This window comes from Cynocephalus volans, chromosome 12 (genome assembly GCF_027409185.1).
Source record: "Cynocephalus volans isolate mCynVol1 chromosome 12, mCynVol1.pri, whole genome shotgun sequence".
NCBI classification, from domain to species: domain Eukaryota; kingdom Metazoa; phylum Chordata; class Mammalia; order Dermoptera; family Cynocephalidae; genus Cynocephalus; species Cynocephalus volans.
Window position 1 is genome coordinate 71,816,241 of NC_084471.1, and position 26,527 is coordinate 71,842,767.

Genomic DNA, 26,527 nt, shown 5'->3' on the forward strand with positions numbered 1-26,527 from the left:
CCCACGCAGCAGGGGGCAGCCGCAGGAGCCCCGTGTCCTCCTGTGTCACCTCGGGTGAAGCTGGCGGTGAGACTGAGGTGGAGCCGATGGCAGGGTAACCAAACCAGTTCCCTTGCCTGTGGGTGGAGTGGAGGATCACGGGCCGGAAGTTTCTGGAGCTGAGCAATTGTTACACGAGGCCCAAGCCTTGGTGAGTCAGGAGTCCCAGGAGCTTTCTTCTCTTCTAAGCCATTGTCTGTTGGTGTTTCAGCAAAGGCCACACCTGCCAGCCAGCACTGCCCTTGGCCATCCTGTCAGACTCCGGGGTGAGACCAGCCCAGTGACAGACAGGAGCCAAGCATGGTGGGGCTGGTGTCCTCTACCGCGTTTCTCCTTTTCTTCTGTGGTCACCCAGTCCTAACAGAAGTCCTTCCTGCCTCAGACTACCTGCAGTCTCCCAGCTGCTTCAAGCTCTCGGGACAGACACCTTTTGAGCCTGTTGGCAGAGGCCTTGCCGGGAGAACAGTGCCCAGGTCGGGCAGAAGGACACTGGCACTGGGAGCAAGAGAACCTGGGGCCGAGGAGGCCAGGTCACCCCCAAGAACAGGAGGCCAAGGAGGATGGAAAAGCTCCCCGTCATGGTGGCTTCGTGCTCTGAGGGCTGTGTCACCTTCTGTCCCTCCGACAGCCCAGGTGTGGGGTGGGGTGTGGAGATATCCTTCATGTTCCCTCGAAGCCCAGGCTGTGGGAGGAACCCCCATTTTGTGTCCCCTACACACAGTGTGGCTTCAGGACAGCCACGATGGGAGGAGGAGTTCAAGGGACTACTGAAGGGAAGGTATGAGGGAAGGGAATATGGCCTGAGATCAGTCCTTTAAAAAATCTGGGGCCGGCCCCGTGGCTCACTCAGGAGAGTGCAGCGCTGGTAGCGCTGAGGCCTATAGGATAGGTTCGTATCCTATATAGGGATGGCCGGTGCGCTCACTGGCTGAGCGTGGTGCGGACCACACTGTGCTGAGGGTGGCAACCCCCTTACCGGTCAGGAAAAAAAAAAATCTGTTACTTCAAAGAAGGTAAAGCAGAGGGAATGGTTGTGTGTGTCTGTCCTACGGGGAGAACAGAATGGAGAGGGGTCATTCTTGTAAACACGCTCACCCACACCCCTCCCCTCCCTTACCTTTCCCTGCAGCTTCCCTGTGAATGCCCCAGGCCAGCTGGGGCCAGACTTGGCTCTAATGGTGGGGTGCAGGCCAGGGAGGTCAGGCCTCTCCAGCAGAAGAAACAGTGTGGGGAGCCTGGCCTCTCTCCCCAAAGCCGTATCCAAGAGGGAGAGAAACACAGAGCCTGTGGTCCAGCACCCCGCATACCCCTCCAGCACTGAGCTAGAGCTGGGAGGGGCAGGCCTGCTTTCCCGCATCTTTCCCATGCCTCGCCTTGTGGCTCCTGTCCCCAGCAGCCTCGGCCTCCGGCGGCTTGGCTTCCCAAGCAGCAAAGGTTAGCCTTCTCCACATTGCTGTTATTTACAGGATTAACCATGATAATAATGGATTGAGAATGGAATAGTGTTTTCATCGTTTCCCATCTTCATGCTTTCACATCTATTGTCTTATTTCTATCCTGATGATAGACTAGGTACTGCAGAGGTTTTTTTAAAACCCATTTCACAGTCAAAGAAATCGAGGTATGGAAAGATTTCCTTAAGGTCACAGAACTGCTTAATAACAGGGTGACGGGTAAAGTAACTGGTACCCTTTCCTTGTGCCAGACACTCCCAATACCACCTCCCTGAACTCCAGCATTTCCTTCTCCTGGGTCTAGGGATAGACCCAGGCACATAAATTCCTTTCTCCCTCTCTCTGTTCCCACATCCCTTCATTTCCAAATACATATTATGGACCTGCTAGGGGCTCCATGAACAGATGGGCAGTCCTGGCCCTCTTGGAGTGAGCCACCAGCCAGGCAGACCTGTCCATAAGAAGGGAGGACGCTGCAGGGGGCCGGTCCCGAGAGTGGCGAAGCTGAGGGCCATGCTGTCTCAATGCTCATGCCAAGCCTTGAGGCCCAGAGCTGCCCCCATGTTGGAATGCAGGTTCACAGCCCATTAGCCATACCCAGGCCCTGCACACCTGGCCGCACAGCTCTGCCTCCCAGAGATGGGGATGCTCCTAGCTCATCCATGCATGTCATACAGGTGCAGTCCTGGCGGCTGTAGCAAACTCTGGCCTGGCAGTTGTTCCTAATCCTTCCCTCCCTTCCACAGATCTATGGACCAGAAAGTACATGTATTTCCAAAATGTACACTTATGCCCTGCCCTGCACGCAAAGAATTGGGCTTCTTATAATTCTCATCTGCTAGGGCCTTGGGCCTGAACAAAACAACAGCCCCCAGGCCTGACAGTTGTCCCAGCCAATTCAGGTATCTTTCTCTCTGATTCTGTACTCTTCAAGACCTGAGCTGTAGCCGTCCTGCAGCCAAGCCAGATGGCACCTGAAGGTGAAGGGGCTTGTGGCCCAAGGGATGGGCAGCTGCTGTCCCTCCCAGTGGCGATGAAATGGGAGCACTCTGAGACATCTGACTCAATTGTACTTTGACAGAAGCTTCTCTCTCGTGCCTGGGGGCCTTCCTGGAGCAGGTGACCTGGATGGGGTCAGAGGGGGCTCCTGCTGGTGGTTGTAGGTGGAACACCAAGGAAGGAGCCTAGTGACCCCCCAGAAGGAGGAAGAAGGCTGAGCTCGAGAAACCCACTTTTTGCACTGAGAGATGTGGGATTCTTGTGTGTGTGCAGACTCTGGCTGATGTGGACTCTGGCCCAGGGAGCCAGATCCTTAGAGCCTTGCCCTGACTCTGCCTGCCGTGCTCTTGGCCCGTGGGGGCACTCAGGGTCTCAGTTTTCTCACTGGAGTGTGAGTTGTGGGCAGCTAGAGCTATTTCTGGGTTGATGAATGGACAACAGTGCAGGCTTTCCTGGAACTTAGGGGGCCAGTAGCCAGCAGAGGCATGGAGAGAGGGTGACTTTTTGCTGGGGCCATGACAGCAGAACACTTTAAGCTTCCATGGCCACCCAGAAAAGTGCCCTGTCAACCAGAGATTGAGGCAGCATATGTGGGTCCCAGAGGCAGGCAGTGTACTGGGGCAGGAGGAGCCCCAGTGGCCTTGGGCAAGTCCCTTCCACTTCCTGGGCCTGAGTTTCCTCATTTATAAACAGGGATTTGGACTAGAAGTGTTTTGGGATGTTTTCTTGCTGTTGGTGTCTATGACTTAGGCAGCTCTGGGTGTCAGAAGAGGGGAGGGGATCAGCATCTTCCCTGCTGGGACCCCTCACAGGAGGGACAGTCAGCTACATGCACTTTTATTACCCCTGGGTATTGCTCTCCACCGCTTGCCTGAGTGCGTGACTGCTTGCCTTCTACTCCTGGAGTTCCAGTTGTCTGGAGAAGGCCCCTGTTATATAGATACATAATTTGGGAAGATTCTGATGGCCCAATGGTAGATTCTGATTCATACTTCTGTGAGAAATGCCCTCACCTGTCCAATGCCAAAGGATGGACATGGAGACACAAGGTACAGTGAAGCGAGGCTTTAATAATGGCCTTGCAAATCCACGTGTCTGTGAATGGGACAGGCACAAAGAAAAGGGCTGTAGCAAGCAATTTATTCCCTAGTGTGCAAGTCCCTCCCCCCACTTCCTCATTGGCTGAGTACTGCGGGATGCACAATCTTCCTGATAGATGCCTAAAATCTATTATCCCCTTGCAAGGAATTTCTTTGTCTGAGGGCTCAGGACAAGCCCATGAAAAAGGCCTGCTTAAGCCCTGTGAAAGGAGAAACACCAGGGAATGAAGAAAACAATGGGGGCTAGTAACTAATTACCGCCTCAAGGAGAGCTCTATCTGTTCAGAGACCCTCTGGGAATGGGCTGGACCAATCAGACAACTTTTGGGCTGGGCCTGAATCAGTTTAAACACCCTCAGATGAGTCATTTCCGAAAATGAATCACTTAGATTATTTTCTTACAACTTCCAATGGTCACTTTAAGGGGAAAAATAGGAAAAGAAGAGCCCTAAGGCAATGGCATTAGGGGAGATTTAAGGTGACAAGGTCCAGAGGCCCTGGGGAGCACAGGGCACCCCAGGAAGGGAATCAGCAGGAGGGGTAGGTGGCCAGTTTCATCTGCTCAGCTTTGCGGGGGCTGAGCCCCATAGGAGCAACCAGTGTGCTGGAGGGAGAGGAGGCAGGTCACTCCAGTGGCCCGGTGGCCCACAGATGAGGTCAGCCATGCCCATTCCTGTTCTTCTCTTGGTTCTTGGCTTTGTACCAGGCAGCTGTGGTAATCTTATCAAATAGAGAAGAAGACTTAGGAGGCTGGAACCACAGATTTGTTCCCCACTGAGGCTCTTCGCTTTCCCCAGAGCAAAGCACAGCTCCTCAGGCTGCAGGCCACACCCCCAGAAAGCAGGTGGTTACCTTTGGCACCAAACCGGGTGAGTTACACTGTGTGACTCACTGAAGGGCCATCCGCAGAATGTGAAAATACTGAGAGTGCACATTTTTTAAATTGAAATTTATTTTTTGAATTATAAAAGAAATATCACACTATGGAGAGTTTGGAGTAGAGAAGCTGCCACCTTCTCATGCTTCATGACTGTTTTAAATGTCATTTTATTAGGGAGTCTTCCCTAACCATCCTATCTAAATTAGGCCCTGTGACCCTATTTTTTTTTCTTTTTTTGGTGGCTGGCCAGTACAGAGAACAAACCCTGGACCTTGGTGTTATCAGCACCACTCTCTAACCAACAGAGCTAACCAGCCAGCCTATCCAATTTTTTTCTTTTTTAACAAACACTTATCTGCTCTTGTTATGTGCTAGGCACTGTTCTAAAAGCTTTGCAAGTGTTAACTCATTCAGTCCTCAGAACAGCCCTGTAAGGTACACTTACTTGCTCTGTTTTATATCTACAGGGGAAACTGAGGCACAGAGGACTCAGGGAACTTGCAGAGCTGGGATTCAAGCCCAGGCAGCCTGGCTTTAGAGCCAGTGGTCTCAGCATTGTCAATTACTATTTGTCAGGTGAATGAATGAGCAAGGGGGAGATTTCCCATAACCTGACTACCTTAGCACAATAATTATGGTAATTTTGAAAGATTGTAGATTTTCAGATCATGGATCAGGAACCACTCCTGCCAGTTCTGTCATCCTGTCATCAACTTTCTGAGGGAAGAACAGCCTGGCTGTGCCAACACCTGGGGCGAGAGGCCTGCAAGGAGCCTCATGTCAGCGCCTGGCTCCTGGTGGGCCTCGGGCATGTCTTTCTCTCTTGATCTCGCACTTTCTCACCCTCACTGTCTCTCTCAGCCTCCTTATTACTGTCTCCTTGTCTCATCCACTTCTCTTTGTTCCTGTCGTGCCTCTAGACGCTCTCCAAAGCCAGTGGAGGTTGAGGACATGCGATAGTCCTTTTATTTTATAGTCACTATTGGGCAGTGTAAAACAAACATTAGCACAGCTGGCCAAAAGTATAGGCTGGTGGTTACTTTGAGATCCTAAAAAAGCAGGATAAAGTTGAGTTATCTGATAAATTGTGGATTCAGAAGCTGCTGGAATCCCACGTTCTGTGTGATTTTTGTGGTGGCTTTTGTGGTGGCTGTCCCTCGCAGTGGTGGTGCCGGGGAGTGGCTTGGGGGTCACCCCCCAAATGTCCATAACCCCAAATATACATAAAAAATAGGTAAAAAGAGTGTGTTTGCTATGAAAATGCAACTTCAAGTTGAATCCCTAGATCCTCTTTTGCTCATTGCCTGTAAGACCTCTAGGTCCAAACTCCGGAGACTTCACGGCTCATGGGGGGTCCATCTGCTCTCCTCTGCTTTGTTAATTATCTTCACTCAAGTCTTTAATAACAAGTGGAGCTAGAAGGCTAGCCAGCTCCCTCATTCACTGATGTATTGATTCATTGCTGGCCCCAAGCACATGTTGGCGGTTCTCAAACACACACTGCATGGCGCCCATGAGGTAGGGTTCCCATCGCAAGGAGTTTCAGAGTTGGGCTGAAGAAACAACCCGTATGGATGAAAAGTTAAATGGCAGTGCAGGGCTTAACTGACACCACATTGACAGCCACAGACCTATCAGAAGTGGCTGTGCTGTGTCAAAGGCACACAGGACAAATATCAAGAACTGATTCCATAGACAGAAGCAATCCTGGGGGCTGGAGGGATGAGGCCAGGCTTTGTGGATTTGCTCTGGGGCTGGAGGATGAGTAGGAGATGGACAGTGGGAGCAGCGAGGGTGGGCAGAGGGCATTTCAGGCAGAGCACCAGCATGGGGCTTGGCCAGCAGAACCAGAATCACAGCCTGGGACTCTTGGTGATGGGCCCAGTCAGCAGGTCTGACTAATATGCCTTGGGCAGGCCAAGCAGCGAGTGTGATGCTGAATGTCAGGGCTGCCCACAAACTTTAAAAAAAACCAGAGCCTGGAAATACTCCACATTTGTATACAAATGTGGTATACAGCATACAAACCGATGTGGGGAAAGAAATCACACATGGAGCCATTTCTAAGACACATTCAGTAAGACCAGATGTGGGTAGCAGCTGTCCCAGGACTCTATCCTGGGGGCCCGGGCAGCACTCCCAGGCCACAGTGGGATGGAGGCTGGAGATCCAGCATCTTCAGGTGCCAGGGTCCCCTTGGGGGGGTGAATCCTGGCCTCACCTGTGCTGGGCCAGCTACAGGATCCTTCCAGGCTCCGATCTGTTGCTGAAATGACTTGGCCTTGGTTTCACAGAGGGACAAGAGTGTCGGAATAGGCTGGCCTGGGCTTATGTCCTCTTTAGTCCCCTGGGCCAGTCTTTGCCACAGCCTGTTGATCCTGACAGCCTGCTGACCACCTGTGGTAACCCAGAGGTGAGTGGAGCCTATTTCAAACAGCAGCCCAATGCTGGCCATATCTGTCCTCTGTCCTACGAGAAACCAAGCAGTTCCAAGGGTTTTCCAGCCTGGCCTGAACCCTGCCAGTACAATAACAGCTAGCACCTGGCATATCGTGAGTGCTCAATAAAGATTTGCTCATGGAATTCCCATTCCCTACATCTCTGGCAGCTGACTGCCTCCTGGATCCTTGCCCAAGCAGCTTGACCCTCTTCCTCACCCGCCCAACCTCCACGGAGGCCACAACTGCACCGTCTCACACTTCCTGATGTGGAGGAGCATCTCCAGTGGTTTTCTCATCACTGGGATACCATCTACCATACACCTCCCTCTCCCCTCTACCCAACCCAGGTCTCCAGGACCCAGCCCACTGGGACTCCCACCTTGCTGGCTGGTCTCACTGTGGCTCCTTGGGAAGAGCTTGCAAGTGCAGGAAGCCCATGTGAGCACCTAACTGGAGGAGAACTTAGAAGGATAAACAGCAGAAAGTGTTTGAAATACATTTTGATGTGTCTTTACATATATACATATAAACATATATGCACATCTAAGTTTATCTGTGAGGTATTTTTGAATGTATTGATGTATGTTCATTTGTTGGCTTAATGGATTTTTTTCTACTGTCCTATCTACTTTTGCCTATGCCAGCATGTCTTAGGTTGTAAAGTCCTAAGTTTGGGAATCAGGTCTGCAAAGGGGGGATGAGCAGCCCTGAGAGGGTGTGAGCCCTGTTTATCCCCCCTCCCCCAAGCACCAGAGACATTAAGGCATTAAGTGGAAGCAGGACAATGACAGGATTGTTTGGGGGGTGGGGGTCACCGTCATATGAGAAGTGGAACTAGATGACCACTGAGGTTCCTTTAATTCAAATGAATCTGAATCAAGACAGCTTTGCATAGTAACCCAGACATGATTAAGTGGTAGCTGAAAGTGATATTTGTGGGGCGATGGGGCATTAGCGCTTCCAAGAATGACCTCTGGTCAGATGGACCTGGGTTTGAAGCACTGCTGCAGAACTTGATAATTAGGTGCTTTGGGCATGTCTTCTAACTTTTCTGTGCCTTGGTTTCCTCATCTGTAAAATGAGACAACGATAGTACCTATTAAGGTTGTGGTGAGAATCAAGACGACACATACAATGAGATAACACATACTTCATGTGGTAAGTGCTCAATCAGTGTTGTTCGTGGTTGTTAAAGTCTTACTGTTTTCGAAAGATGAAGATTGAAACACTTGGGTCCTCAGATGGTCCATCTGGCTCTATGCAGTCAGTCTCAACTGTCTTCCCCAGCTAGGCTCGCTCCTGATCTAAAATTCCCCTGATGGGAATTCAATTCAGCTGGACATCAGGGGCGCCCTGGCCAGGCTTATCCAGCTGGGCACTTGGAAGGGACAGACCACCCAATCCCAAATTCTGAGGCATCATTGCTTCCTGGCCCAACCAGTGACGCACTCCTTTGTCCCCTAAACAACCTGAGTCAGAGATATATTCCTGTGGTGCCAATCCAGGGAGGATGAGGATGCCTGCTGGCAGTGGCTCGGCAGACTGCTTTGCGTTATGCAAATGGAGCTTTTGCAAATGAAGTGGCCACACCTGCACTTACTGACTCTAACTGGGCTTCCTGCCGGAGAGAAGGGCCAGACTCACTTCTTGGTTGAGCTTCTGGTGTGAGTCCCTTGCAAGGGTGGCTTGTCTTTCTCTTCACCCCTGAGCCCCCATGTTTGGTCTCATCTCCACACAGCAAGCAGTTGGGGGCTTCTCCTTACCCTAACAGCAACTGCTCAACCTAGCATGTGGGCAAGGAGCCTCAAAATTAAAGTCTGAAAATTTGGAAGGGATCGTCAGATCCAACTGCATCAGTTCACAGTTGAGAAGACTGAAGACCAGAGAGAGGAAGAATCCCCTGCTATTAAAACACACTGGATGAGGGAGATGTGCTCCACCCCTCCACCTCCAGAAAAAATCACGTAGACAGTGGTTTCCACTGTTCATTGTTTTTGCCTTTTTATCTTTTTGAGAGGGCTGTGAATCCCCATACAGTACTCTTTCTGGAAAGAACATATTACTTAGCAGATTTACCTTTATTAGGAGGGGGAAAGGTGACAGCCACAGGTGGCTTCTCCTCTGCTCTTGGCCTTGGAATAAAGGAACCCTGAGAAGCCTCCTCTCTCACTGGTGGGCGAGGGTCCTGGGGGGAGAAAGTCTTGTAGGGGAGGAAAGGAGTGGGACCCTGAACTCCCAGGAGAGGAAGGGTCAGTCCTCTGGCTGCCATGAAGAGGCCTCTTGTCCTTCCCCTGCCTCATAAACCTGGAACCTGTGAGAACCTGAAACATGTAAAGCCTGAGATGCTGACTCATTTACAGTTATTTGCATAATATTTCTGGGGTGATTTAGCTATGTGTGGCTATGTGTGGCTGATTTAGCTGTGTGGGGCTTCATGGTAATAAGAAAAGCCCTTGTTTCTGACCCATCCTCCTGCATCTCTCCGTCCAATGACCCAACCTTTGTTTGGGGACTTACTGTTTGTCACACTTAGGATGATCGCCTTACTGTGCACTGGCACCATGATAAGCACCAGGAATTCAAAGATGAAGCTGATCTATAGTCCCTTGGAAGGTCAGGTCTGTGACTTGTAGGTAGATGAGTGTTTGAAAGGGATCACCCAAAGATAACCCTATGGGTGTCCCTAATTTGGACAAAGAACCCCTCAAACTAGACCCATCTTACTTGCCTGCTTAGATGACCTATTTTCTGGCTACAAACAGCTACTAGCATTACCTGTTCTAAACATCTGGCACTACCTGCTTGCTTAATCACCTTCCCTGTGGCTTCAAACAGCTGTAGGGCCGCACCTCCTCTCCTCCTCCTATCCAGCTGGGGTCCCTCCCTCCCCTTTTGCTTCCCGGAAGGATCTGGTGGATCTGGAGACACCAGATGCACAAGTCCTGATGTCTTTAAAAGGAGTAAAGTCTCAGCCTGGGGAGTAAGTCTCATTTGAGAGCTGTGACATTCGCCTTGACTCTAGTGAAAGTCCAACAGCCAATCCCCTTTTGGCCTTCAACTGGGCACCATGAGAGCCTGTGTCCCCCTGATAGTGGCTCTTCTCTGCGGCCTGGCCTGGGCTGGTAAGTTGCTTTCTGGTGGGCATGAGAGTGGTGTGGGTAGGGGTCTTGCCTAAAGAAGCAGAGGGTTGGGGACTCGGTAGAAGTTAAGGGCAATGGGACAAGGGAGGCTGAGCTCCGTCCTAAGGCTGTGGAGAACTTTTGTCTGAGCTGCAGGAATTATCTCTGGAGTGGACTGGATGGTGTGGAGGGAGTTTCAGGGCTGATGGATTAATTTCAAGGAAGTCCCTTCTTGACACCTAGGAGGATCAGCCCCAGACACCCCTTACTCCAACCTTACTTCTGATATCACAAAGTTTTGTTCTCTGGGGCCACCATATGGTATAAAGCAGGGGCTGTGGCCCACCGTGTTTGAGTGGCCTGGCTGCCCTTGATCTCTCTCTCCACTGCCTGGTGACAGGGTGTCTGGGGTGTGATCTTTCTCTGGGTAAAATCTTAGGAGATGGGCAGGCTCAGGAGGAAAATGGAAGGACCCCTGACCAGGAGGTGGGTCATGTCCTATCTGGGGCTGTACAAGTGATCAGAGGGATAGGTCTTTGCTCTAGGGTTAGGGGAGCTAACGAACAGAGAAGGCACCTGGTCCACAGGCACAAGCGGTGCAGGGGATGGGACGGGAGAGGAACAGTAACTGTGCAAATATGGCTGCAGATGCATTGGTGGTTAGCGGGTGGGTAGGAAGGAGTGCCAAGGGAGGGGGCTGAGCTGAGGAGTGTAGGGAGAACCCTCGTCTGCTCAGAAAAGAAAGAATCAGAGCTTGATGCCCACCCACCCACCCACCCGGGTTGTTCCTGCACAGGACTGTTGTGAGGATTAAATAAGACGATGTATGAGAAGCACCCGGTGTGGAGTGAGATCCCAGTGAATTGGACCTGCAATTATGACTACTTATAAATATTCCTGGAAGAAACTTACTCTTGGGGTCATTTTTAATTGGGTTGTTGAGAAGGAGACCCCAATGGGATTCTTAAGTGGAAAACCCTTGGAGGAAAAGTCTGTTCCCAGGCCTCCCAACACTGGATGGGATTGTGTACCTCTACCCAGGAAGCAGCTCTGCAGGGGCCCTGGCTGGTGGGGAGGCAGTGGCAGAGAGGGATAGAGGCATGAGAGCCTCTGGCCTCAGACCTGTTAGTGTGGAGGAGGGGGAACATGTGAGGCCTAGTGCGGAGGAGTGGCTGGGGGGCTTGGGAGAGTAACTCGAGACATCTGGGCCCTGGGGGGCCATCTCTGAGGGCATAGGCGATGGTGGTTTCAGAAGTGCAGGCAAGCCCTTGCTGCTGGGGGTGACAGCAGGGATGTGATCTGGCTGTGGGACTGATGGAGAAGTGAGGTTCTTGTGGGTGAGGCCTCTGAAGATGGGAGGGAAAAGGATCTGCTCCTGTCTGTACTCTCCCAGCATCTCAGAACTTAGATGCAAGAATAAGAGTCATATGGAGGCATCATTGCCAGCCTCAGGTCCCCATTTATGAGCTGGGTGCCTGCTGAGGACCTTGGTTGTTTCAAATGAATGGAGGCAGGAAACTGGTCCTGGAGATGAAGCTTCTTGGTTGACTAGGTCTCCATGGAAACTCACCTGGGGCCTCCCTGAGAGCCACAGATGCAGGATGTCCCAACCATCAGAGGGGCTGAGGGCTGGCACAGAGGGATACTACATCCACCCAGGCTTGAGACCACCCATCTGTTGATGGTGGATAGGAAGTGGAAATTCTGGCATATTGAAGTCTTCAACGGTGCAGAGAAATTTAGTGTTTCATGGGGGTAGAGGGGACCTAAGCTCTCCAGGGGGAATGAAAGGAGCATCTGAGACTGAGACAGGAATGGCCAAAGTGAAGGAAGGCAGAAGAGAGAGTCAGAGAGATGAGGCAGAGGGACAAGGAGCAGAAGCTGCTGGAGCAGTGATTCAGGCTCCTGGCTGGTTGAGCGTGGCTTACACAGAGCGTTTGTGTCAACAGAGGCGTGGGGCAGGGGCGCTGGCATGAGTAGTCAGGGCAACTAGTCATCTGAGTGTCCCCAGAACAGCACAGCAGGTGCCTATGAGAAAGAGCCCCTCCCACCCCTCCACGCTCAAATCCCAAGGTCACCTCGAAGCAGGCCAAGTTCACAGAGAAATGTGAGGACCCCCTGGCATAGGGTTCTTACAGGAGACAAAGTTCTTGAACAGAGATGAAAAAGTCCATGCAGCCAGGGCCATTGGGAGGTGTTCTCCTGAACTATACAGCTGACTATTCATTTGCAGCCTTCTTAACTGGTGCCAGCTGCTGGAATGAAGTGAATTCTTTCCTTGGACTCTGCTGATTTGGTCCATTAAAAACATTGCCCTGATTTGTCTGAATTCTCTCTCTGGATTCTGGGTGTACTGCCAGGCTGACGGAGCGGGCAGCTGATGGGCTGAAAATTTCCCTTCAGAATCTTTGCATTCAGGTTCCAAGAAAGCATCAGTTAAGATTCAAGAGGAGTTCCTGTAGTCTGGAAGGGACAAGTGGCTTTTGGCCTTGTCTCTTTTAGGGGTCTAACCACTGGAGCAGAGGCCTGTCCTCCTGGCCACCTTGGAGGCCCTGTACGCAATGTGAAGCTGCCTCAGGACCTGGGTTAACCTTGACCTGACACCTGTACGGTGAGAAGAATGCAGACCCATAGTGATGACGTCAGCCAGGCTATCAGCAACATCAATGTGCTGACAACCCACCCCAAGGGATGGCCCTGCTCGTGCCAGGGAGGGAGTTGGCTAGATTAGATACGTCAGCAGGGCCACTGCATGGGGAAGACTGCTCCAGCTAGTATGAACACTTGCCATTTTCAGGATGGGCAGGGAATATTGCCACCATTTATTTATCTAAAAAATACTTATGTGGCGCTATGTGTCACACACTGTACTAAGTACTTTACAAATATTAACTCAATTAATTATAAATATTCTGTGAGATAGGCTCCATTATTATCCCACTTTTACAGATTAGGAAACAGGAGCATAGAAGGTTTAAGAACCTGCCGAAGATCATATAGCTACAAAGCAGCAGAACCAGAATTCCAACTCCAAGCAGTTTGGCGCCAGAGTCCAGGTTCATAACCTCTCTGCTATGCTATCCCTCATTAGACACTGTACAAACCCTCATCCCTCAATCCAAACCTGTAACTAAACCCATATCCATAATATTCCAATCCAGGCTTAAATTGAGACACTAGCCCTGTATCGAATAACAACCAGAACTAAGCTCCAAACCTAATCTAATGCAAAACTGGGATTATTTCTTCTCTCCTAATCCTGACACATTCCTCAACCCTGAATGCCATCCTAAATCTAACCCTATTCCTAACCGAAATACCAATACAAAATGGTTAATTTATCAATAAATTTGATAAAGTATCCAAATCCCAACTGTGGCTCTTAATCTAAACCTAACTAACCCCAACCCTGGTCTAAATTAGGTTTCAGTTTCCTTGTTCAACAAATTCTGATGCTAATTGTAACTGTGACTCTGATCTTGACATTCTCCGTAACCCACAGCCTTACCCCTAAATCCACCATTCATGGAATCCAAACCTCAGGAACCTCAAATGGAAACAAAGATTCTGTTATCACCCTTAAATCCCAGGGTGGAAGGAAATGGGCCCCTGGCTTGCACCCTCTGCTGTCTGCTGTGGTGGACATGATGGGGCTTGTTTTTTTTCAGAGTGGTAGCGGGTTTTTACTGTTCCCTTAAAAATATCTTGTCTCATGCTCTTGTGACCAAAAGCTTGCTTCTGCAAACCATTTGGCTAGAGTGAGGGATGTGGTCTGTGGTTACATAAGAGTCCTATTCTGAAGCCCACTTTGTACCCACACATGTCTCATTCGCCATCCCATGTATAAACTAATCTGAATGCATTCCAAAGACTGGAAGAAACACAACGATGCACCTCAGGGGAAATAGGGTGCAGAGAAGACCTGATGAAGAGGAGGAAAAACTAAGAAGCACAGGACATAAAAGGGACAGAATGAGAACAAGGGGACAGACCAGAAGGGAGCAGGCAGGTGGCATCATTGGAGCCACAGGGACTTATCTTCATCTACATGACAAATGAATGGTGGCCTATGGGCCACATCCAGTCCATGGACCTCTTTCTTTGGCCTGCTCAAAGGTTTTTTTTTTTTTTTTTTTTTGCGGCTGGCAGATATGGGGATCCACACCTGTGACCTTGGTGTACAACTGTGCTTATACAGAGCTGCGCTCTAACCAACTGAGCTAACCAGCCAGCTCTTCCTGAAGTTTTTAAAATTTGGAAATTTTCACATAAGAATGAAGGTTTCTTTTGAAAAGCTGGAGGCTCTGTCAACACTGAGCCCACATCCCAACACAGCAATAATTGGCCCACCTCCTCCTATTGCCTCATACCCTACTTCTTACTCATCTATAATACGGGCCTATCCCAAATAGGCATTCAAGTTTGTGATCCTGGTCTGTATTATGAGCCCTGAAATATGTGGTTGGTGGTCACAGTAGACTGTGGATGCACTTCTCCCTTGTAGATAGCAATGACCTTCCCCGCCAGATGGGGCCCCTTCCCCTTTTGTGAACCCTTCTGCAGGGAGCACATTTAGGAAGAGAACAGGATACCCAAAAAGCTGAGTTTGTGACCTTTGCATTCTTCCATAGGAAGAATGGAATCATGTGCATCTCGCTGTAACGAGAAATTTAACCGGGATGCTGCCTGCCAGTGTGACCGCCGGTGTCCCCGGCATGGAGACTGCTGTGAAGACTATGAACATCTGTGTATTGGTGAGGCTCCTTGTGGGATGAAGAGTGTCTGGGAGGCATGGCAGGCCAGGCCATGGGAACAGCCAGCCTGCTTGCGTGTCCAGCAGTCCAGGGCAGGGTTTGGTACTGGTGAAAGGGGCTCTGAGGGCCTAGAACAAAAGCACCAAGGGAAAGAGGTAGGGGGTAGGGATTTGACCACCACTTGTCTCAGGTTTTCTAGGATGTTCTCAACTTAAAATATAGGAGATGGGCTGGTCAGTTAGCTCAGTTGGTTAGAGCATGGTGTTATAACACCAAAGCCAAGGGTTCGGAGATCCAAGGTCAAGAGCTTGGATCCCCGAACCAGTCAGTCACCAAAAATAAAAATTAAAGAAAAAAAAAGAAAAAAGAAAAAAGAAAAAAACAACCAAACAAAAACTCACCAAAAATTAAAATATAGTAGATGTCATTTACCTGGGTTATCTGAACTATCAGGACTACCAATATCTGGAAAGCTTAAGTACTTAATTCCTAAAAAGAGTAAAATGATAAAAATTTTAGCAAGTATGACATTACAATTATTATTCAACACTTTAAATCACAAAAATATAAAAATGGCAGCAAACTCTCACAACTTGCACGTCACCAGGAAGATCACATGGCGTCACTGTCACTATTACAATTCATACCACTCCTTCTATAGTGAGTGGACTAAGTGGCTGAAACATCTCTGAGCTGTCATTCGCACCCCACCCCTAAAATGGGAAATACACCACCCTCCTAAGCCAATTGTTCCTCCAATGGCACACTTTTAGATAAATAGTTTTTAAAAATCATTTTTGAATAGTCTTTTTGTTTAGATGCTTCCAATGTTTTAGACTCCCAGATAAATGACGTGCTTCTGCTTTGTGACACAAAGACTTGCTGGGTTCACTGTCAGACCATGTGCCCTGACTCCCAGTTTGGAAAACATGGTCACGGAAGCCATGGTAGGTAATGGCCAGCAAGACCACCTCATGTGCTCATGCAGGTTGTGCACTGCACAAGGGTGCCTTGCTGAGTAGGCAAGCTGCACCAAAATCTACTTGCCAAGCCAGGTGCCCTGGTGCAGACCTGTGTCTGCTGAGAGAAAGGAGGGCCTTCTCCTAATTTGCCCAAAGGGGTATCTGCTGACACAGCCGTGTGCCCACAGAGCTGCTTCCACTCACATGGAACCTTTTTTCAATTTGCACAAAATGATCTTATGTACTAATAGAGGCCCTGATGATCAGGCCCAGGCAGGGAGGTCCAGGCCCAAGGCTTAGTGCCAGATTTAGAGCCTACCATTTTTCAGCTGCCCTCGTGGCCCCACTTTTTTTTTTGACCATTCAGCAGACACAGGAAGGCCAGTTCACCTTGGACCGTTAGGCTGGCATTTCAAGATAGAGGCAATACTAAGCTTAGGAGCCATTTTATATCTAAGTTTCGATTTGCCACTCAGAACTCCTTTGCCATAGAAAAAATATAAATGATGATTAGGATTCCAGCTCAGCTCATAAAAGTCTATTTAGCATAACATGTGGCTGAATTAAGAATCCTATGGATTGCCAGCACTTAGAACACGGCCTGGCACAAAGTAAGTGATTGGAAGATGTCTATTGACTGGATGAATAACCTGGCTGGTGGTTCTGATGGTAATAACACAATACTTTCCAGCAAACTCACTAATAGCACTCCACCGTTCCCTGCCTGTAGCCAAGGCGGCAGTCCCACAGCTTGCAGGTTCAGGGAATGGGGCAGTGACAGGAAGGTGCTTTTCTGAACTCGCCTTCCCCGCAATCAGTCTTTGTGGCTGTTTCCAAGTGGGGCAAAGAGAGAAGGGAACTTGGTATCTCAGGAAAGAGTTCTCTTTCCCTGAGGCCCCGAGAATTGACCCTTGACTCTGATTAGGAGTTACTATAGGTCCGGGATGTTCCTAAGTGAGGGCCCTATCATTTGGAGGGTGTCAGGACTCTATCCATCGGTCTGCTTTAGTTTTTTAAAAAGCCATAACCAAAATCAGAGTTTTCAGTCCTGAAGGAACCACCTTCTGCCTCCCTCTCCCCCTTTTTACAAATGAGCACATCAGGTACCAGAATGGTAAAGTGGTGGGAGATTTGTCACCTGGGGAAATTATTTTCATTGTTTATAACTGTTTTTGATAATCTGTCTTCTGTTGGAAATGTCTTCCATTTTCAGTCTCGACCTCCTTTAACTGGTGCTTGTCCATCATCCCCCAACCCCTGCTTAGCATCTGCTTCCAGTGCACGTGCTTGTCCCTGAGGCTGGGAGAGCTGAGAACCAGGAAAAAAGGAGGGAGGGAAATCCTTGGGGATGGTTGGTGACTTTATTTTTCTACCTACAGCTGAAGAGGACCCCAAAGAGACAGAGCTGGAGGAAGAGATGGAAGAGGCCCCAGCCAGCAGTGAGTCTGCATCCCCAAATGGGGGTCTTCAGGATAAAGGAGGAAGGGCACGAGGGGGCGACATGGAGGGGGTGGCCGTACCAGTGGCAACAGGCCCAGGCCTGAGCCAGATGGGAGGGGCTCTGACTGGGGGCCTGCGAGGGAAGATGCGTGAGGGGCTCAGCCAGCCTGGGGGTGGGGTAGCCCGGAAAGAGACTGAGGTCTGGAGAGGGAAGTGGAAGAGATTTTATTTTTAGAGTGGGACGATTATAAAAACAACAGCCCAGAAAATAAAGTTCGGCAGCAGAAAGGACTTCCTGACTGTGAAGGGTGTGCACAAATTAAGCTTGTTTGTTTTCCTTCCCTGGAGATCTTTCATGGGAAGAGTCAGGAAAGACAGGCTGAGGGAGGGACTGGCCTGCAGGGTGATCAGAGTGACCTCTAGCTGTTGGCCAGGGACACACCTCCCCTCTGTCCTCCCAGACTTGTACTCGGCCCCCACCTCCTGCCAGGGCCGCTGCCATGAAGCCTTCGACAGGCACCACCCATGCCACTGCAATGACCGCTGCCGAGAGTTTGGGAACTGCTGCAAGGATTTCGAGAGCCTGTGTAGCAACCACGGTCAGTCTCCTGCCCCCTTAGCATAGCTCCAGACATAGAGGGACTCTAGCGCAGTGGGACTCAAACTGTGGCCCCCGGGACCAGAAGCGTCAGCATCGTCTGAGAATTCAGTAGAAGTGCAAGATCTTCACCCTAGACCTACAGAATCAGAAACTCTGGGGGTGGGCTCACCCCTCTCTTTTAACAAGCAGGTTCTGATGAGTGCCAGAGTTTGAGAACCTCCCTAGAGGGAAGGGGCAGTATGGACATTTTGCAGACATTCTGTGGGCAATGCCATGTGCTGATTTTAAGGGTCCTTCAGGCTTTAGTCCCTTGTCCTCCAGACACTAGGGTGTCTGACTGTGGCCACTCTACCTTGCTGTGGGCTTCTCAAAGATGTCCAACAGGGGATGCACACCCCCTGCCTTCCCCCTGGCTCTGAAAGCACCCCTCCCCCAATTACTCCTAGAGGGCTTCTCCTATAGCAGTGATGCCATAACCAAAGAGGAACTTCAGAGCATCTCTGAGAAGATCTACAGGGCAGACATCAACAAGGCCCAGAAGGAAGACATCATTCTCAATAGCCAAAACTGCATCTCCCCCTCAGAGACCGGAGACCAAGTGGATCGCTGCCCAGAGCCGTGAGTTCCCCTCCTTCCTCTTCCTGCTCCCCCGGCGGCTGTCCCCCATCCTCACTGCTTTTGATGTCTCCACTCTTTTCTCCTCAAGTCAGGCAGGATCAAAGGGAGAGGAAAAAATAGGTCTCCAGAGACAAATAAAGCTGTCTTGAGGGACTGTGGGTACCAGCTGGGTGGGTTTCTGTGACTGGGCAGGCTGAAGATAGAACTGGTCTTCCAAGAGGTGAGGTGGAAGAAAAGTGATCTCACGTGTGGCCTTCAAGAGTGTCTGAAGCACCCTATTCCTGAACCCAACCCTCACATGCCTGCCTGACCTGTCTAGAAGTTTCTGGAGGGGTTCATGCCTCTCAGTGGATCTCTCTCCACCTGCTCCAGGCTCTTCACCTATGTCAATGAGAAGCTGTTCTCCAAGCCCACCTATGCAGCCTTCATCAACCTCCTCAACAATTATCAGCGGGCGACAGGCCACGGGGAGCACTTCAGCGCCCAGCAGCTGGCCGAGCAGGACACCTTCCTCGGAGAGATCATGAGGACGGCAGTCATGAAGGAACTCTACAGCTTCCTCCATCACCAGAGTGAGTGAGCCATCCCCCAGGTCCCCACAAGACAGCACTGAGGATGTGAGTCTGTCTGCAGCAGAGCCAGGCGCCTCTGGGGCCTCCACAGTGGGGAGGTTAAGAGAGCAGATGAGGAAGCGGTGGGAACCACCTGGAGGCCAATGGACATCTGGGAGGGATCAGGGATGAAGCCAGAGAAAAGCCAAAGAGCAGTGATGGACCCAACCAGGAGCTGAAGAACCCTGCCTGGCTGGCTTGGCAATCACATCTTCTGACTTTAATGCTGGCTGCCTTGCATACCCCCACCCTCCACTTCAGTGTCAGGGGGCTCTGCAGGGCCGTAAGCCTCCCCACTCACATCCCCACCCCACCCCAGGGTACTTCTTGGCCACCTTAGCTGATCCCAGAGTCGGCACCTTATTTCAGACAGGTAGAGCCCCTGACTCTACTCCCTCCTCCTGCACTGAGTCCAGGAAGGGCGTTGGCTGGCTCCACGGTTTGGCTGGGGAAACAGCAACAGAAAATCAACAAAGACTCAGAGAGGGAAGTCCTACCGGGAAGAGTTCTGGCTGGAATGTCTCCAGATACAGATATGGTTCAAATCGGACCAAAAAAGGTTTTAGCCGCAGGGCTTCTTGGCATGGGGTTGTGTTTGTTAGTGTCCTCCACATTCCCTTCCCGAACTCAGGCAGCTGGGCTTTGTCTCAGGGGCGGCCCTGTCCAGGTCCTTCCTCGCTGGGCTGGCCGTGGGATGGCCTCAGCTCAGCCGCTGCGCGCCATCCACCTCTGGTCAGGAGTTGGTAACGCTCTGTTTTTAGGTAAAGCCAGTGACACGCGAGTAATCCTATGAAGAGGACGCAATCCTGCGCTGCCCCCTGGTGTTCGCTTTTTAGTAAACACAAGAGAATCTTGGTCCCGATGTCACTTGTCAATGAAAGAATTGGAGGCCCAGGCAGGCTGGACTTTTGTCGGAGGCCACAAGGATGCTGGGAGCAGAGCTGGGGCTGGAACCCAGGGCTCCCAGCCAGGCTGCTCCATTACTCACCCCCTCCTCCCTTCTCTCCATATCCAAGTCCTGCTTATCCTTAAAGAGCTAGCTCACATCCCACCACATTTATGAAGGCTGCACCTGCTCCCCGGCTCTGCTGCTTGCTCATGGTGTGACCTGGACAAGTTATTTTGCCTCTCTGACTCTTGTCTACGAAATAGGGTCTTTGAGGACTGATGCTTGGGAAGCACCCAGTAGTAAGCCTGGCATGCAGTAAGGGCTCACTGAGTAAGAGTAGCAATTCAATTGGTGAAACAATTCTGTTATTTCATGTTTATTTAGTCTTGCTTCTCAATTGTGTTTTAAGTCCTTGAAAGGAGGAACTATGTCTGGTATCTCTTTTGTGTCTACCACACATAATTTTGGGCAGCGAACAGTCAATATTCGATGGCTCCCTAATTTAAATCTTCAGCACGGACCTTTCCCATGGGTCCCGACAGTTCTTTCAACATCTCCACTTGGCTCTCTGACTGATCTCTACACCTCCAGACTTGCTTCTCTCTGGGTCTTCCCCATCTCATAAATTACAAACATCCGGTTGCTCAGGCCAAAAGCCCAGGAGTTAGATTTCTTTCTTCCCTTTACCTCACTGCTCCCCCATCCCCCATCTCCTCCATCAGTCACATCCACTTTCAAAAGGTATCTCATCTCCTATGGATCTTTGTACTGGCCAGCCACCAAAAAATCAAAAAACCCAAAACCAAAATATATCCCAGATCTGCCTGCTTCTCAACCCTCCTCCATGGCTACACCACAGTCTGAGCCACCATCAAATTCTTACCTGGACAAAGCATTAGCCTCAGAACTGGTCTCTCTGCTTCTGCTCTGACAAGCGCATTGACTTTTTTTATGTGCACAACCAGAGTGATCCTTTAAATTCCTATCACGTAATTCCCCTGCTTAAAACCCTTCGATAGCTTTCCATTACCAAGAAGCTATAGAGTTATTAAAAGATTGGTCTCTGTGGGCTCAAGTGCTGTCTACCTCTTATTAACTGTGTAATCTTGCATGAATTTTATAACCTTTGTCTGCCTCAGTTTCCTCATCTCTAAATTGGGTATAATTAGTACCAACCATATGTGAAGATTCAATGTGAGGATTCAATGTTATATTGAAAGCAATGAAAACAATGCTGGGCACACAGAAAACACTCAGTAAATCCAAAACATTTTTGTTATTACTACTATTTGACTGAGATCTGACCGTCTTGCATGGCTTGCAGGATCTGGCCCCTGCCTGCCTCTCAGACCTCTTCCCTCCTGCTCACTGTGCTCCAGCCACATTGACCTTCTTTCAGTTCTTTGAACATCAAACTGAAGTCTGGAGTCTTTACACTTGCAGTTCCCTACACAGAAGAATCTTGCCCCCAGATCTTTGCATGGTCAATTCCCAATCCTCCAGGTGTCTGATTAGTGTTATCTCCCCAGTGAGGCCTTTCTGGTCTTCTTTCTAGAGGACCTCCCAACTTCCATCTCCACCTCTAGTCATTATGGGCTACTCTGCTCTACTGTCTTCATGGCACTTATCTGAAATCATGTTATTTATTGATTGTTTACTTGTTTACTATTTGTCTCCTCTAAATTATAGAGATCAGGTGCTTGTTATTTCCTGCTAAATCCTCAGCCTTTAGATCTGGGCCTGGCACAAAATAGGTGTCCACTGATAATTGTTGAGTGAACAGTTGAACACATTTGCTGACTGAACCCACGTGTGTCTTGATGTGCTGGAGCAGGTAGCCCTTCCTTGCCTCCCGGGACCTGGCCACATTTTCTCTCTCCAAAGCCTTCTGTGTTCCTCTCCCCAGACCGTTACAGCTCAGAACAAGAGTTCGTTGATGACTTGAAGAACGTGTGGTTTGGGCTCTATTCAAGAAGCAGTGAAGAGAGAGACTCGAGTGGATTCGAACATGTCTTCTCAGGTGGGATCACTCTGCTTGGAAAGAAAGGGTTGGAGGGGTGGAGAGGAAGGACCTTGCCCAGGAGCAGGGCAGCTCTGGGCATGAATGCACCAGCAGCCAAGCCAGCTAGCAGGGTGGGACACATCCACTCCCAGGCCAAGATGGTGGGGCCCGAGGAGACATTTTGAGAAACAGTCTCTTCTGGAGTATTTAAGGGGGAAATAAGACCAGGTACTGGGGCTCCCAAGGGGGTACATTTAAGATGGGACATGTGTTTGGGAAGGTTGGCTGCTTCTGGACAGTCCTCTGTGTCCAGTGCTTGATCAGTTGCTTCCCAAGAGGGCCATCGTCTTTTCCCCACTGCCCCACCTCATAAAGCTCCCACCAAGCCTGGCTTGCTCCTGGAGAAATGGCTGAGAGTGGTCACCAGACTCAGCCAGAGGAGGGATTCTCCCAAAGACTTGAGCTGAAAGGGGAGGATAGGGGTGTGAGGGACTCTGGGAAGTTGGGCAAGGGGCTGAGCAGGCGGACGTTCTAGAAGTTAGAGACTGGAGAAGGGAAACAGCCTTAGTCTGGGGTGGAGAAAGGGGACTAGAGGAGAGGGATGGGGAAGAAAGCCCAGATCACCCACCTTGGACTCTCTATTACAGGTGAAGTAAAAAAAGGCAAGGTCACCGGCTTCCACAACTGGATCCGCTTCTACCTGCAGGAGAAGGAGGGCCTGGTGGACTATTACAGTCACATCTACGATGGGCCTGTGAGTACTGAACACTGACCCGATGGGCTGGAAAAGCCTCGTTATGCCCAGACTTGCTGCCCTCACTCTGTATTCCAAACAGTCAGAACTGTCTGTCATCCTGACACTCATCGACATCCCCGTGGGGATTGTGTCCTCATCTGTGGGAGAGCAGCGTTAGCCAGGCAGGACACTGGGATTCCCTTCTGAACAGTGAAGCCTCTGGGACTACAGGGGACAGGAGCAGAGGGTACCATATCTGGGTGGGAGGCCAGGGCCAGGGGAGGGGAGGATTCTCAGAGAATCCAAGGACATGCAACTACCTACTGCCTGAATTTCCTTAGAAAGTGGATGGAAGATTCAGCCTGGCTAGTCTGAGCTAAACTCCACACATTTTACCAGAAAGAAACCTTTCCTGCCCTGTGCCAGGAAATAATTTGAGGACAATAAACTGTCCTTCTCTTCCACATGTGAGGGCCACAGAGAACAGTTTTGTCTCTACTAGCCTGGGATTGGTCGTAGGGATGCTGACTCTGGCCTCCCTGGGGAGGTGCACTGGCAGCTCCAGACAGAGGGTCCGAGTGGGGCTCAGACACCTTAGCAGGGAAGACTGTTCCCTCTGTCCATTTAAAGAATGTAGTCTCCCTGGAAGGTTCACATAGGCCCCCACTAGACCAACTACTGGCTGCTGGTTGCCATTTGTCATGTGTCAGACCCCGTCCTGGCATTCAGATCCCCTTTGCCCCCTTTCTCTCCGCAGTGGGACTCCTACCCCGACGTGCTGGCGATGCAGTTCAACTGGGACGGCTACTACAAGGAAGTGGGCTCGGCTTTCATCGGCAGCAGCCCTGAGTTTGAGTTTGCTCTCTACTCCCTGTGCTTCATTGCCAGGCCTGGCAAAGTGTAAGCACTGGGCCAGCCAGGCCTGGGGCACAGGCTGGGGCACAGGCTGGCCTCAGCCACGATAGGGTCAGGAGGCCTGCATTCTGCCACCAAGTGGCTGAGAGGGCTGGGATAAGTCACTGTTCTGGGCCTCGGTCTCTGGTTTAGACAATGGAGTTGTTAAATTAGATTGGTGGCTGCCAAACCTCATCTTAGCAGCAAAAACACCTCTCCTTTGTCTCCTCCACCACTCCAGGTGAAATCTTAACATATAAAACAGAAATGGAGTTGTCTTGGACTCTAAGCCTCTCTATTTGGCTCCTGAGGCTGCTTAGGGGAACCCTAGAATCCAGGAGAGTACAGTTTGGAACCGATGGGCCTCATGTTTTCTAACATTTGGAGACTTTGGATCTTACCACTCCTGAAACCCAAAGCAAACGTTTAATTTCTGTGGATTTCAGCTGTAGTACCTGGGATTTTAGAGATTTTAGATGATTGTTCTGGGAAAGATGAAGAGTAGTGTTCCTTAAGAGATAGAAACTAAGGCATAGATTTTGAAAGGGCTCCCTGAACATGGGGAGCTGGAGGCAGTGGCTGAAGAGAGCTGTGGCGGCTCTGTCATAGAGGCCATTTAAAACAGGATGGAGCCCTTCTTCTTGGGTTGGGCTTGATCCTTGCAGCCTGGGGACAGAGGCAGGGTGGAAGGCCCCTCTGATTTTGTGATCTTTCCCCACAGGTGCCAGTTAAGCCTGGGTGGACATCCCTTGGCTATCCAGACCTATCCTTGGGACAATTCCACGTACGGAAATGGCAAGAAGTACATCGCCACAGCCTACGTGATATCTTCCACCCAATAGAGATTCGGGCCAGACAGGGACATGAGGGCAGTGAGGGCTCTCACAAGCCTGAGGTGCTGTCTCTGCTCTGGATTGGAGAGGGGAGGGAGGATACTGGGAGGCATTCCCAAATCTAGAAATGCCCTTATAGGAAAGAGAGAAAATATATGAATTAGAAAAATTCAGGGAAATGATCAAATTTTGTCTTCCAGTATTTTGGCAATGTAGACTAAGAAACAGAGTCCAGACAGAGAAGGTGGGAGCCCTCGGTAGCTCTTTGCCCCGATGTGTTGTGGAACCATGAGCAATTCCTCTTACCTCATTGGACCTCATGCTCCCCTTTAATGTAAAGGGAAGAGTCTGTCCCTTTCCTCTTTTTTGAGGTTGGTGAGAGAGCAAACCTGATGATATTATTACCGTGAAGGTGTTTTCAATTGTTCTTAAGAAGAACGGCTGCTAGAAATTCAAGATTACTCTAATAGCTGTTATTGTACACAGCTCTGCAATCTGCAGTTCAGTCCTGTGTTGGGGGCCTCGAAGAAGTCAGGCCACAGAAGTCAAGTAGCTGGCCTTTGATCTTTTCTAGAGTTAGATCCTCTCAGAACAGTCTGGGAGAACTCTAACACTGGATGGAGAAGGGTAATGGATTGGTGCAGTGAGTGGGTGGGGGTGGGGGGGCCTTCTCCAGGCCTGAGTGCTTTTGCAGCCAGCTCAGTATCTGCACCAAGAAGCTTCCCACTTGTGGGCGTTTAGTGCAGTTACAGACTTGTATTTTGATCCCAAATAGTTTTTTGAAAGAGTTCCCCTCATAGGAGGAAGATTTAGCATCAGAAGAGGAAAGAAACCTATAGCTTGGTCTCATTACCATAATTATTTTAAGGCTTATCCAGCACTCATGATTTGAATAACTCTACAATGGGACACCAGGGAGACTGGGGCTCTCTATCTCAACATCAGTTATGCGTTTCTCCCCTGACCCCATTGGGAACCAGATGCTGTTCCACAGAGTCAGTCCTGAACTGCGGTTTAGATGGTTTGAGTTTCCATTAAAGTCATTTAATAAAATTTGAAATGTGTTTCTTCTTTGCATATGGCCCCCCTGGATTGCCTATCTCCCTGCCTTTTCCCTGGAGCAGGGTTGGGAGTGATACTCCTGCTTTAGTGTCTTTTCAAAATGGCTTAGAGAATGTGGTATCTGGGTATAGTCCCTGATGACTCGCCAAATGTCTCTGGCCAAGAGGGGTAGAAAATTCTTCCTGATGCACTTGTAATGTGAAGGATGGCAGGAGCATTGCACACAGATTATGAGGGATAAACGGAAACTTATGGCTCCCAGCCCTGATGATGACCCGTCCCCTTGATCATGCACAATAAGCATAAGAATGCCTCTGGATGAAGCTTCTGTGGTTGCAGAGGTTGACCAAACTGAGGGAAGAGGAGGTGCTAAAGAGCTACACAAAGAGACGTCTCACCTGTAAAAAGATTATTTAAGCCACAATGCTAGGAAAATGTCCGGTATGAAGAGATACCTGAGGCAAGTTACAGAATGCAGATGCAGGGAACAGGGCCTTGTCCTGCCGTTCCCCACAAATGAGTAAGTCAGGGAGTCAGCAGAGCAGAGTGGTCACAGGTATATGCTCTAAAGTCAGGTTACCCAGTTATCTAGCCAGGCTCTGTCACTTGCTGGCTATATGAACAAATTTCTTAATTATTCAGATCAGTTTCCTCATATTACCATTGTTGTGAGATAAGGAATGCTAGCCATTCTCACACTAATTCTAGTCTTACTTATTATACAGATTTCATTATGCACTAGGAGAGGCAATTCATCTTCCCTGTTATCAGCCTTACCTTTCACCTTCTGGTGCCCAGTACGTGTTCTCCTTAAAGACCTCTTCAGAGGTCTTCCAGGTCAAGTAGGAGGCAGAGAGACAGAGATGCAGGAGAGAGTTACCATATCCCAGGGTCTGGACCTTAGCTCTGCAGGAGGGAGAGGTAGGAACTAACATTTGTTAATCTCTTACCATGACCCAAGCTGTGCTAAGTAGTCCTTTTATACACATTTTCTCACTCAGGTAGGTATTTTTATCTTTACCATTTAAATTTTACATAGACAATTGAGGCTCAGATTCAGCCACATTCTTAGTAATAGGCAGAATAATGATTG

The 26,527-nt window shown here is 49.8% G+C and overlaps 1 protein-coding gene across 3 annotated transcripts; it reads left to right on the top strand.

Moving 5' to 3' along the window:
* Window positions 1-9,980: 9,980 nt before the first annotated feature.
* On the top strand, window positions 9,981-24,381 carry ENDOU (endonuclease, poly(U) specific). Of its 3 annotated transcripts, XM_063076182.1 has the most exons (10): window positions 9,981-10,039; window positions 14,668-14,786; window positions 17,134-17,187; window positions 17,650-17,787; window positions 18,236-18,407; window positions 18,780-18,979; window positions 21,814-21,927; window positions 22,557-22,663; window positions 23,403-23,545; window positions 24,261-24,381. In XM_063076182.1, exons 1-10 carry the CDS (start codon window positions 9,981-9,983, stop codon window positions 24,379-24,381), a joined length of 1,227 nt encoding a protein of 408 aa, XP_062932252.1. The 3 variants fall into 3 exon arrangements, with proteins under 3 accessions (XP_062932252.1, XP_062932253.1, XP_062932254.1); XM_063076183.1 differs by lacking the exon at window positions 14,668-14,786 and having other exon boundaries at window positions 9,981-10,035; XM_063076184.1 differs by lacking the exons at window positions 14,668-14,786; window positions 17,134-17,187 and having other exon boundaries at window positions 9,981-10,035.
* Window positions 24,382-26,527: the final 2,146 nt, after the last annotated feature.

Coding starts and splice junctions, on each gene's coding strand:
- ENDOU (XM_063076182.1), top strand. CDS start 9,981: ATGAGAGCCTGTGTCCCCCTGATAGTGGCTCTTCTCTGCGGCCTGGCC. Junction 17,188..17,649: donor GGAAGAGGCCCCAGCCAGCA/GTGAGTCTGCAT, acceptor CTGTCCTCCCAG/ACTTGTACTCGGCCCCCACC. Junction 18,408..18,779: donor GTGGATCGCTGCCCAGAGCC/GTGAGTTCCCCT, acceptor CACCTGCTCCAG/GCTCTTCACCTATGTCAATG.